This window comes from Pseudorasbora parva, chromosome 23 (assembly GCF_024679245.1).
Source record: "Pseudorasbora parva isolate DD20220531a chromosome 23, ASM2467924v1, whole genome shotgun sequence".
NCBI lineage: Eukaryota > Metazoa > Chordata > Actinopteri > Cypriniformes > Gobionidae > Pseudorasbora > Pseudorasbora parva.
In genome coordinates, this window is record NC_090194.1 from 31125772 (window position 1) to 31139357 (window position 13586).

The 13586-nt window shown below is 33.2% G+C and overlaps 1 protein-coding gene across 1 annotated transcript; it reads right to left on the reverse strand.

The window, feature by feature from the left end:
• Positions 1–6597: 6597 nt before the first annotated feature.
• Positions 6598–13304, reverse strand: marchf5l (membrane-associated ring finger (C3HC4) 5, like). The gene is made up of 7 exons (XM_067432761.1): positions 13158–13304; positions 12541–12640; positions 12256–12458; positions 9831–9961; positions 9567–9750; positions 7251–7417; positions 6598–7164 (listed from the first exon to the last, which is right to left on the reverse strand). The coding sequence occupies exons 2-7, from the start codon at positions 12567–12569 to the stop codon at positions 7003–7005; spliced, it is 876 nt and encodes a 291-aa protein (XP_067288862.1). The 5' UTR covers positions 12570–12640; positions 13158–13304; the 3' UTR covers positions 6598–7002.
• Between the last annotated feature and the right edge of the window lie 282 nt (positions 13305–13586).

Sequence of the window (13586 nt, forward strand, 5' to 3'; positions counted from 1 at the left end):
TTAAGTTAAAGTACCATTTTATCATATTATTACAGTAAACAAAGTGGTTAATTTATCCATTGAGTATATTAGAAAGACCTTATCCCTCAGGACGTGGCATCATTTTGGTGGGAAAACAGGTTTGAGCATCAGTATTAATGGATTTGATGAATTCTGTGATGTTTTTTGGGATTAGTTGTTTTATTCCTCACATTTTATCCTCTTTAATATCTTTTTTTTTAAATAACATCTTACCTTATGCATGCTAGCTCTCAATCCCTGTGCATTGGCTAACTGGATAAAGGGCCATTCACACCAAAAACAAGAACTATTAAGATAACTAAATTAGTTTCCACACCAGCGCATGATATCATTTTGTTTATTATAGAGTGGTACAGGTACGTTACTTTGTAGGCTAACCGGCAGTTAGTGTCCCACCGGTTCCCTTAACCAAAAGCCCAATTGTATTTTTCCATAGGTTTTTGTATTATCAATAAACAAGCTCTGTGATTAACAAAAGTTTATGATACACGTTTTGTCCATCAAGAGAATTTTTACAGATGAACACAACCTGAAGTGAAAAGCTAAAGATAGGCTAAACGGACTCGACAGCGGTTGCTCGACTTGAACGTCACATCAGCTTTAAACTCTTTCAGTTTAATCTAAAAACATTTTCCCATAGAGTTTGACTTCATAAGAGCACAATTATAAGCATACAGGTACTCATATAATTAGAATATCATCAAAAAGTTGATTTATTTCACTAATTACATTCAAAACATGAAACTTGTATATTATATTTAAGCCAGTTTGTCATTGTACTGTTCTGTTGTTATGTTTTTCATTAAGAATAGGTTTGATATATTAAACACACCATTTAATCAGTTTGCTCCCAAATTGGTAGGCTACTGATTCTAAAGTAATAATTCATAACAGTGTGGATTATGAATGCAGCCTCCATTCTTTGTGAAAGATAAATGCGCACAGGAAATAAAAACCTTGCAAAAATGATATATGATCCGCCTAATCCTGGTCAAATCGCAGATATTGATTCGCACGGGACTAATATTATCACAGGACCTCGGTGTTTGGCGAAATATGGTAGGTCGTTTTACATGCATGATTCTAGTTTTTTTCTTTTTCAAATTATAAAGACTAATTAAAAAAAATTGCCTTTTATCTTTTTTCTTTTTCTTTTCTTTATTTTTTTTTACATAGTGGCAGTATAGCCATTTAATGCTGTTATTCATTTTAAGTTCCTTTACTCATCAATTTCATAATGGCTAAATATACATTTATTTTTATCTAGAGCATCAAGGTAGGCCACACACACACACACACACACACACACACACACACACACACACACACACACACACACACACACACACACACACACACACACACACACACACACACACACAAATGGCCTATAAAAAGGGATGTGTAAGCTGTGACATGATTTTTGGATGTTAGGCTACTCTAAAAAAGGTATAGCCTATGTTATGCAACTTAAGTCGATTTAACTTTGATTTCATATTTGGCCAAAATGCCTTTAAAAGAAGACATTTATTTACATCTTTTATGTAATAAAATACGAATGTGTAGTATTACATCTTAGCCTATGTAAGTGCATTGTGTGGGTGGTTTCTGCGTCATGAACGCATCGTTCCACTGACTGTAGGCTATTGGCAGCTATAACAAAGCCTGGCTGTCTGCCGTAGTAATACTTAGCAGAGATGTTTAAAAGTGGGCGAAAACAACCCCAGACGACTGTTTTTTGACGAGTGTATTTTTAAACCCAAATGAAGTCATCTTGGGTGAGCCGATTGCTCTCCCCCTGCTGTCTTTTCTCCCGTTTCCCATCTGTAAACGTTTGCATTATTCATAGTTTTATTCCCCTTTCTTGAAATAAATAAATAAGAGATCAAGACGCAGAAAAGAATATGTATGGGGTGCCTTTCCTCAGCTTTGTCTTCGCCATTCCTTCAAAAGGGCTGCCGGAGTGCACAGGATCCGATCGCCACTCGCTCCCAGCATGAAGGGCGACGGGGAGCGGGGAAATTCTGCGCGTCACCGCGCCCACCGCGACTGGATAGCTAATTAACACTTCCGTTAAAGATAAACATCATTATTCTGCGGTCCTTAAATGCACACGCATTTATTACATCAACTGGCTATTTTCATCTTATTTCAAAAGCAGTTTTCATGCGAATCTTAGGAGATATCTGTCCAAAATCAGAGATCAATCATAAGAGGTTTTATATTTGTTTTCTTTGATGCATGTATTTTTCATAAATATTATAAAAACAAATTTTAGGTTCATTAAGATTGGTTGCATTGTTACATTATTTTCAAAACAAAAGTTAAATTCTCCTTTTCACTAGCCTACTATGGTGAAATGTTTCATTTATTTATTTCAGATTTAAAATTGTAGCTACTGTAAAGGGCTACACAACCTATTTTTAATAAACAGTTTTGTTTTACTGCAAAAAAATTATATATATATATATATATATATATATATATATATATATATATATATATATATATATATATTTAATGCTGTCAAGTTAACATAAAAGCTTGTTTATTTTCAAAAGTCTAAGGTACGTTAGTATTTTCACACCCCAAAAATGTTTTTAAGCCAGTTTTATATATATATATATATATATATATATATATATATATATATATATATATATATATATATATATATATATGCCCATTATATATAATGGCCAATATATATATATATATATATATATATATATATATATATATATATATATATATATATATATATATATATATATATATATATATATATATATATATATATATATATACAGGGAGTGCAGAATTATTAGGCAAATTAGTATTTTGACCACATCATCCTCATTATGCATGTTGTCTTACTCCAAGTTGTATAGGCTGGAAAGCCTACTACCAATTAAGCATAATAGGTGATGTGCATCTCTGTAATGAGAAGGGGTGTGGTCTAATGACATCAACACCCTATATCAGGCGTGCAGAATTATTAGGCAACTTCCTTTCCTTTGGCAAAATGGGTCAAAAGAAGGACTTGACAGGCTCAGAAAAGTCAAAAATAGTGAGATATATTGCAGAGGGATGCAGCAGTCTTAAAATAGCCAAGCTTCTGAAGCGTGATCATCGAACAATCAAGCGTTTCATTCAAAATAGTCAACAGGGTCGCAAGAAGCGTGTGGAAAAAACAAGGCGCAAAATAACTGCCCGTTAACTGAGAAAAGTCAAGCGTGCAGCTGCCAAGATGCCACTTGCCACCAGTTTGGCCATATTTCAGAGCTGCAACATCACTGGAGTGCCCAAAAGCACAAGGTGTGCAATACTCAGAGACATGGCCAAGGTAAGAAAGGCAGAAAGTCGACCACCACTGAACAAGACACACAAGCTGAAACGTCAAGACTGGGCCAAGAAATATCTCAAGACTGATTTTTCTAAGGTTTTATGGACTGATGAAATGAGAGTGAGGATGGATGGGCCCGTGGCTGGATTGGTAAAGGGCAGAGAGCTCCAGTCCGACTCAGACGCCAGCAAGGTGGAGGTGGAGTACTGGTTTGGGCTGGTATCATCAAAGATGAGCTTGTGGGGCCTTTTTGGGTTGAGGACGGAGTCAAGCTCAACTCCCAGTCCTACTGCCAGTTTCTGGAAGACACCTTCTTCAAGCAGAGGTAAAGAAAGAAGTCTGCATCCTTCAAGAAAAACATGATTTTCATGCAGGACAATGCTCCATCACATGCGTCCAAGTACTCCACAGCGTGGCTGGCAAGAAAGGGTATAAAAGAAGAAAATCGAATGATATGGCCTCCTTGTTCACCTGATCTGAACCCCATTGAGAACCTGTGGTCCATCATCAAATGTGCGATTTACAAGGAGGGAAAACAGTACACCTCTCTGAACAGTGTCTGGGACGCTGTGGTTGCTGCTGCACGCAATGTTGATGGTGAACAGATCAAAACACTGACAGAATCCATGGATGGCAGGCTTTTGAGTGTCCTTGCAAAGAAAGGTGGCTATATTGGTCACTGATTTGTTTTTGTTTGGTTTTTGAATGTCAGAAATGTATATTTGTGAATGTTGAGATGTTATATTGGTTTCACTGGTAAAAATAAATAATTGAAATGGGTATAAATTTGTTTTTTGTTAAGTTGCCTAATAATTATGCACAGTAATAGTCACCTGCACACACAGATATCCCCCTAAAATAGCTAAAACTAAAACTTCCAAAAATATTCAGCTTTGATATTAATGAGTTTGTGTTCATTGAGCACATGGTTGCTGTTCAATAATAAAATTAATCCTCAAAAATACAACTTGCCTAATAATTCTGCACTCCCTGTATATATATACAGTCTCTGACACACTATTGCTATATATATATATATATATATATATATATATATATATATATATATATATATATATATATATATTGTAATAGTGTGTCAGTAGGTAATATCAGTTTACATTTTCAAACATTTATTTTTGCCATTAATTGTAGCAATCCATTCCAGTGAGATTTGTATATGCAGAAGGAGTCTGAGAGCAGCTGTTTGATCCACACGGAGATCTAATCTCCCCATCATCGAGTCCCTTTGTGATTACATGAAGAAACTAAAAAAACTGAGACAAAATCTACAAGAAATGTGACAACATCTCGTGGGTGGCCAAGGCTCGTTGATACACGTGGTCAAATCAAACTAACAAGTAGCTCAAATTTCTCAAGAAGTTAAATCTGGTTCTGATAGAACGGTGTTAGAATCCACAATGCATGCATCGGAATTTGTTGCGTATGGGGCTGCATAGCCGCAGACCAGTCAGGGTGCCCATGCTGACCCGTCCACCACCGAAAGTGCCATACAGTGGGCAGCATCAGAACTGGACCACAGAGCAGTGGAAGAAGGTGACCTGGTCTGATGAATCATGTTTTCTTTTACATCACATGTGCGTCGCTTACCTGGGGAACACATGGCACCATGATGCACTATGGGAAGAATGCAAGCTGGCGGAGGCAGTGTGATACTTTGGGCAATGTTCTGCTGAGAAACCTTGGGTCCTGCCATCCATGTGGATGCTGCTTTGACATGTACAGAACATAAGCATTGCTGCAGATGTAGCCTGCACTCTTTCATAAACACAGTATTCCCTGGTGACTGTGGCTCTTTCAGCAGGATAATGCGCCTGCCACAAAGCAAAAAATGGTTCAGAAATGGTTTGAGGAGCACAACAATGAGTTTGAGGTGTTGACTTGGCCTCCAAATTCCCCAGATCTCAATCCAATCGATAATCGGATGTGCTGAACAAACAAGTCCAATCCACCGAGGCCCCAACTAAGAGGACTTAAAGGATGTGCTGCTAAGATCTTGGTCCAGATACCACAGCACACCTTCAGGGGTCTAGTCGAGTCCATGCCTCGACGGGTCAGGGCTGTTTCAGCAGCAAAAGGGGAACCAACACAATATTAGTAAGGTGGTCATAATGTTATGCCTGATCTATCTATCTATCTATCTATCTATCTATCTATCTATCTATCTATCTACATCATCTATCTACATCATCTATCTATCTATCTATCTATCTATCTATCTATCTATCTATCTATCTATCTATCTATCTATCTATCTATCTATCTATCTATCTATCTATCTACATCATCTATCTATCTATCTATCTATCTATCTATCTATCTATCTATCTATCTATCTATCTATCTATCTATCTATCTATCTATCTATCTCATCTATCTATCTATCTATCTATCTATCTATCTATCTATCTATCTATCTATCTATCTATCTATCTATCTATCTATCTATCTATCTATCTATCTATCTATCTATCTAATATAAACTTTTATGTTAGATGCGATTTATCATGATTAACCGATTTGACAGCCCTATTTTTTTTAAATACAAAGGCCTTTTATATTAACATAAAAAACATTGAAAACAGTGACAATCACAAATAATAATAATAATAATAATAATAATAAACATCCATTACAGCTCATTTGAATTTGGGCCGAAAATTATTTACTCCCAAAATCCAGTGAAAAAATTAAGAAATGTAATAGCTCTAAAATACGCATATCTAAATGATCAGCTCTGTTTCTGTTCAGTGTTGGTTGATTGTTTGTAGTATTCTTTATTTTTACTTGTTAATCTTTTTTTTCTTTTTTATTTGTTGTTTCTCCCTTTGTTGCACTTTGAGATTCTTCAGAATTAAAAGTGCATTATAAATAAAATCTATTATTATTATTATTAATATCTTCATGCAGAATAGAACTTCTTATCTTTCTTTTTACTCTTGGAGTGGAATGATCCAGTTTTTTCTTTCCATGCTGTACCTCCTGGAAAAAAATGTAACATTGCAACCAATCTTGATATTCCTAAAAATTGGTTTTGTTTTGTTTTGTACTCAAAATATATGCCTGATATAAAACAAATTTAAATCTCTTTTGATTTTGAATATGACCTCTGATGACAGGTCTCAAGATTTGCCCAGATATGCAAACAGATTTTTTTTTTGTTCAGGTTGTTTATCGAAAACGATTACAGTAATGCATCAAAGTCAACGTTTCTGGGTTTAATATCCTTTATTTGTAATTGCCTTTAAAGAGCAAGTGCGTATTGCCTTTTAGAATCAGTCAACTCATTCTCATTACATGATTCTGCTGGTACATTTGCAGCATAAATTACAACGTCTTTCTTCACCACAGACATCAGTGCGCAGTGCAGTTACCAGCTTTGTATTTGGCGCCATCTGAAGGTGTATGTTGCTATTACAAGCACAAACACCCCCGTAAGTTCCTCACAGATGAAAGAATTTCAGCCATCATTGCATTATAATTACACATAGCAAACGTGTTTGTGCTATATTAGAGCCATGGAAGCTGAAAAATGTTATCTTTAAACATCCGTAAATATGTATTTTTATTCTGCAAATCCTATACTACAGTGCATTTGTTCAAGGGGATCCTCTTCATTCATTGCTGCTGTCTTCATTGTCGTCATCAACAGCGCCGTCTGCTCGTCCCTCAGGCTCAGGGTAATTCAGGATGTGTCTGTTGGCCTGGATGAGGTACTGCTGCTGTTTGAAATACACTTTCAGCACTCCCTTGATCACCACGAAGGCAATGCCACCCTGGAAGAGGAAAACTTGGTTAGGCTTCGCGCTTGCTAATGTAATTCCAGGTTGTATGGTAGGCTCTCAGCCCTCTCGACTCTCACCAGGATAGTGCGCTGCAGGTTTGACGGGACTCTGCGGAACAGGAGACGGCCCACCAGGCTGGCGATGGAGGGGAAGATGAGGGCGCCGCACAGGGTTCGAGACACAGAGAGATGGTCTCCTCCGTAACTCCCTTCTGCTGGGGCGCGGGGCAAAGCACGACCCACCCCTGTGCAAACAAATGATATTTTGTGCTTCAAAAATGGTTCATTATTATTGTTATAAGCTGACAGTATGATTATGACCGTAAATCATAATTTCTACGATGCTTTAAAGGAGCAGTTCCCCCAAAAATTAGCTAGCCACCAAATATTTATAGATATTAAGATGGGTTTAGAATGAGAGGGTGAGAATTTATTGTCAATATTTTATTTTTTTGATTAATCAGTGTAATTTTATATAAAATATTATAATATTTTAAATGAGTTTTTATTTTAAAACAAAGTAAAAAAAAGACATTATATTTAGTATTTTAGTCATTTTGTTACTTCACACAAATTAACTGAAAAAGTACAAATTAAAGTGAATTCCTTGAAGTACTAAAATATAGTATAGTAAAAAATAATGCTAAATATATTTTTTAAATGACAAATTAAACAAAAATGAAAACTGACATTATAAAAATAAAAGCTTTTATTTTAGTTTAAGCGTGTTATTTTATATTTATCTTTCATTTTCTTTTCAGTTTTAATTTTTGTTATTTAAAGGTGGGGTAAGTGTTATTTCAAAACCGTTTCAGAAAAAGGACTCGGGCCGAGTGGAATAGCAAATGTGTAGCCAATCAGCAGGTAAGGGGCGTGTCTACTATTGATGGTGAGAAGAGCGCTCGCTCTCGCTCAGTGCACGTCATTATTCAAAACACACGAGTCACACATGATGGACATTAGCCGAGAACTAGCCTAATATATGCTGCTTTTGCTTGAATATGCTCGTGTGTCCTGTTCACTTGTTTGTTCATTTGCGATCATATTGTGGCTCACTTCAGCGATGATAAAGACCCGTTCATTTCCACACCGTATGGAGCGTCTAAATCTCATCACCGTGTGCTTCAAGCTTCAGCTCACAAATTATGTCCGACAAGTAAGATACTATACTCCGAATACATGTTTGTTTCCTCTTTTCATGATCTATATGACCCTTATCTGGTCATAATTGTAATATGTTGTTAGCTGGACTGTCGTGCTTGTGTACTATCGAGTGTTTCATGAGAACAGTTTGTGTTTTTGTGATCGCTATAATGCTAATCTTGTCATAACTGTAATATTCGTTAGTTGGACTGTCGGCTCGTGTTCTATCGAGTTGTTCATGAGAACGGTTTGTGTTTTTGTGATGGAAGAGGTCACTTTTTCATTGAATATTCGACATGGATTAGTAACACACAGATTCTGCCATAGTCGTTGCCTGGGTTACGTATGCGGGGGGCGGAGCTATCAAAATAGGGGCAAGACCCTTTTTGGGAGTAGGGGCGTGTTTGATTTGGTGATTTGAAATATCAACAACGGTTACCAGAAAGCACTTACCCCACCTTTAAGTACTTCACTGAAACTGAAAATATAAAAATAAAAGGAAATTTTTGTAAAAAATAAAGCTAAATATATAGTTTAAAATAAATAAATATCACAAAAGCCAATAAAGTGACAAACTTAAATTAAAATGAAAACTGGCAATATAAAAATACATGCTTTCTATCAATTTTAGTTTAAATGTTTTTTTTTTTTTAAACAATTATATTTAGGTTAAATTTATGTTATTTCAGTTTTAATTTGAGTAATTTAAGTACTTCAACAAATTAACTAAAAATATAAACATAATGATGACAATTGTTCTTAAAAAATAATGACAAAAGCAAATAACAAAATGACTAAAACGTAAACTAAAATCAAAATGAAAAGCTTTTAATGATAAAAATAAAAGCTTTCATTTTAATTTTAGCTTAGGTTTTAGTCATTTTATGTTTGTAATCATATTTATTTTAATAATATATGTAGTCAATAATATTTAGCTTTTTTCTTTTCAGTTTTGTAATTGTATTTACAATTTTTTGTAGTCTTTCAACGAAATTAACTGAAAATTATAAAAATTAATTAAACCTAATTTTAATAGTTTAAAAAAAATAATAATGACAAAAACAAAATGACAAACTAAAATAAAATGAAACCTGAAAAATAAAAATATAAGCTTTCATTTTAGTTTTAGTCATTTGGTTTTTTAAAGTTATATTATTTAGGTTTAATTTCAATTAACAGAAATAATTTTTAATAGTTTTAGTCGTCAATAAAAATGAACTACTGCCAAGTTTAACCGCGTCTTCCACATACCAGGTACAAGCCCGCTGAAGATCTGAAGCTTGGAAGAGTGTCGCTGCCAGAGCCGCACCACATAATCCTCCCAGCGAATCATTTTCCCTAGTACCAGCATGACGGGGATGGTGGGTAAACCCATTAGCAGGAAGAGAGGATCCGCACGCTCCATCACATCCAGACCCTTCTTATGCCCCACCACCTAAAAGCAGAGAAGAAGAAGAAGTGTTCAAAAGAGCCAAGGAGAGCCAAGCTCCTCTCTTCCTTCTGCCTGTAACGCACCTGCATTACCGTGACGGCACCATAGGTCACGGCCGACCAGTAAACGGTGCCCACCACGACTCCAGCCGCAGCGAACGGACTCGCCCTGGACAGAGCTCGATCCACCTGCTGGAGGAAGTACACCAGAGGCCCTGGAACACCAACAAAACCACACATTTAACAAATGACCAAAATAACAGCCAAACAGAATGTCGGAATATTAATCATTAGTAAGCCCACACAGCATCTGTGCACTGAGCTAATATGTCAAAAATGTAATAAATGATAATGTACTTAAACGATAAGTGTAAACGAGTATTATAAAACACTATAGAGGACAAATTCTGAGGGTTGGTTACTAGGCCTTCCCATCACTTTTAAGAGTAATTATAAATATTTTGAATATTTATTGTGAACATTTTCATTTTAATTTCAGCTTGTCAGACATTACATAATTTTGTTTTGCTTTTGCAATTTTTATTTTATTTTTATTCAGTTAAAAATGTATTTTTAGTATTTAAACCTGCACTTCAGTATTTCAATTTTCATTTACATTTAAGTTTTTCATCTAATATTTATATTTTCATTTATTTCAGTGAAAAAATATATATATATATATATATTTATATATATAAAAATATATATATATTTATATATTTATAAATTTTTTAAAAATGTTAGTATTTTAACTTGCACTTATTTTTTTTCAGTATTTCAATTTTAGTTTTTTTTTAATCTAATCATTATATTGGCTTTATTCCAATTAACAAATATTTTTGATAGTTTAGCTTTCATAAAAAAATTGGGTTTTAGTCATTTCACACTTATTTTATTTAAAGGTAATTTTTTGTTTAAGTTTTGCATCTAATATTTATAATTTAGCTCAGCTTTATTTCAGTTAACAAAAAATATTTCAATAGCTTAGCTTTTTTATTTGTTTTTGAGTTTAAATAATTTTAGTCCTTCAACTTACACTTATTTCAGTATTTAAATGTTCATTTACATGTTTTACTTTCATGTTTCATCTAATATTTCTATTTTCTTAGTTTAAGTATTTCAACCTGCACTTTAGTATTTCAATTTTCATTTACAGTATTTCATTGTGAGCACTTTTATTTTATTTGACGTGAAAAGTTTTTCATCTAATATTTATAATTTAGCTCAGCTTCATTTCAGTTAAAGGTGCACTATGTAGTATTTTTGCAGTAAAATATCTAAAAACCACTAGGCTAGTGTTATATATTTTGTTCAGTTGAGTACCTACAATATCCCAGATGTTTCCAACTATTTGTAAATTGGGAGAAAATTGCTATTTTAACCAAGGAGCCAAGACCAAGTTGCATAGTGCACCTTTAACAAAAAACTATTTTAATAGTTGATTTATTTGTTTTTGAGTTTAAATAATTTCAGTCATTCAACTTATACTTATTTCAGTATTTAAATGTTCATTTACATGTTCTACTTTTATGCTTTTCGTCTAATATTTCTATTTTATTACTTTACATATTTCAATTGCACTTTAGTATTTTCATTTTAAAATGTGTAATTTCTTCTTAATTTTCAGTATTTTCAATTTTCATATTACATTTATGTTTTTTTTAAGTTTTACTAATTTTAATACTTTTACACTTATTTTATTTCAGTTAAAACATTTTTTTTAAATATATATATATATATATATATATATATATATATATATATATATATATATATATATATATATATATATATATAAATATTAAATATATATATATATATATATATATATATATATATATATATTAAAAAGTTAATAATTTTTGATAGTTTTACACTTATTTTATTTCAGTATTTCAATTTAAGTTTTTTTAATCTAATAATTATATTGGCTTTATTTCAACAAATATTTTTGATAGTTTAGCTTTAATAAAAAATTGGGTTTCAGACTTTTTAGTATTTCAGCAAACTTATTTTATTTGAAGTGAAAAGTTTTTAATATAATATTTATAATTTATCTCAGCTTTATTTCAGTTAACAAAAAATATTTTAATAGATTTTTAAATTGTTTTTGAGTTTAAATCAACTTACACTTATTTCAGTATTTGTTCACTGTTCATTATGTTCATTTACATGTTTTACTTTTATGTTTTTCATCTAATATTTATATTTGATTAGTTTAAGTATTTCAACCAGCACTTCAGTATTAATTATTTTATTTACATTTAAGTTTTTCATCTAATATTTATATTTTAATTTATTTAAAGTTTTTTTCAGTTAACAAAAATGATTTTGAAATAGTATATAATAGATAACACAGATGTTATCATGTGAAAATTATCCAGAATATTTTTTATAAATGGGCAATGATAAAAATATGCAAAAAAAATACGAATCTATGACAAGACCTACAACGAAAGAGGAAAACGCTATCCGTAAGTCTCCCTTCAAAAAGGTTAAGTATAAATACCCATTTTGGGGAAAACTATATGATATTCCGTGCCACACTGCGGACAGCTGACGGCTCCACCGCTGTTCCCCTTCTGTTTTTCATCGAGCCAACGCTGTAAGCAAGACTGATGGATCCACTTTGTGCAGCCCTTACACCGGCACGGACTGACCCATTCTGCAGCTCGATCCTCTTTCTCTGTGGCAAAACACACCCAGCAGTGCCTGTCGTTGGACAACATGTTAGTGAGTGCATAACTAAGATAGGACTATTAACCTGTGATTCACAACAAATGGAGAAACTCACTTCTCTGGAGGTTCATCTACACAGGCCATCTTGTGTCAGGTTTGATCCACGGTCTCCAGCTCAAACATGAGTGAGCCAGAGCAGGCTCAGTGTACAACACCTGTTAACAGTGATCTTTAGACTAAAATACAAGAATATCTGCGATATTGCATTTTTCATTTAATAATACTTGGAGCTACAAGCATATCATGATTGATCTTATATTAGGGTGGTCAGTATAATTTACAGTACAGAAATTATTAAATTCAATGAAATGTATTTTTAAATACAGTATAAGATATTGTATGACCAATCGCTTGATAATTATAAGATCTTCATTCTTCTAACGTCTGTCTTTATATGAAAGATGCGCTATAAAGGTTTTGTTATTACATTATCATTTTCATTATTATTTTTGTGTTAATCAGGGCTTGCGGTGAACACGTATGAATGTCAGGTAAGTGAACATTTCTCAGATATAAATTCTGTTTTAATTCAACACAATTTTCATTTGGAACGACATTGTAAACCAAACCAAACAGCCCCATAACTCAACATTTAAGTTTTTACAGCTATAAACATGTCAAAACGAGCTCTTTAGCCACCATTGTTAACTGAATTAAAATGTAGATCCTCACCTGAAGATGTTTTGTAGATTAAATTTTTCTAATAGTCGTTTAGTTTGGATCTCTGGCTGATTTGACACTTTCAATTTCTCGGAGGACAGAATAACAACCTCATGAAGAACAACTTCCGGAAAATCCACTTCCGGTTGACAAAATAAATATCACAAACGTGCTAAAATATCCGTTTGATGTTTAACCTTGTATTTAGCCTCAATTGTTGTAAGAGAATGCTTAAATAAGACTAAAAATTAAATTAAGTATATTGGCTAATTGTTTAAAATGCACTTCGCTTATTCAATATTTATCATGGTTTTTAAAATAGCTTCCACTCTGCTACTGCAGTTGTGCGTTATTATCCTCTCCATTATTTTGACCCTAAAAAAACTAAAACTTAAAGCCACTGTATTTTCAATGTATTTATAAGAGCATAACATATAAATA

Coding starts and splice junctions, on each gene's coding strand:
- marchf5l (XM_067432761.1), bottom strand. CDS start 12,569: ATGGCCTGTGTAGATGAACCTCCAGAGAA. Junction 7,418..9,566: donor CTTCAGCGGGCTTGTACCTG/GTATGTGGAAGA, acceptor TTGTTTGCACAG/GGGTGGGTCGTGCTTTGCCC. Junction 7,165..7,250: donor ACCTGCAGCGCACTATCCTG/GTGAGAGTCGAG, acceptor TTCCTCTTCCAG/GGTGGCATTGCCTTCGTGGT.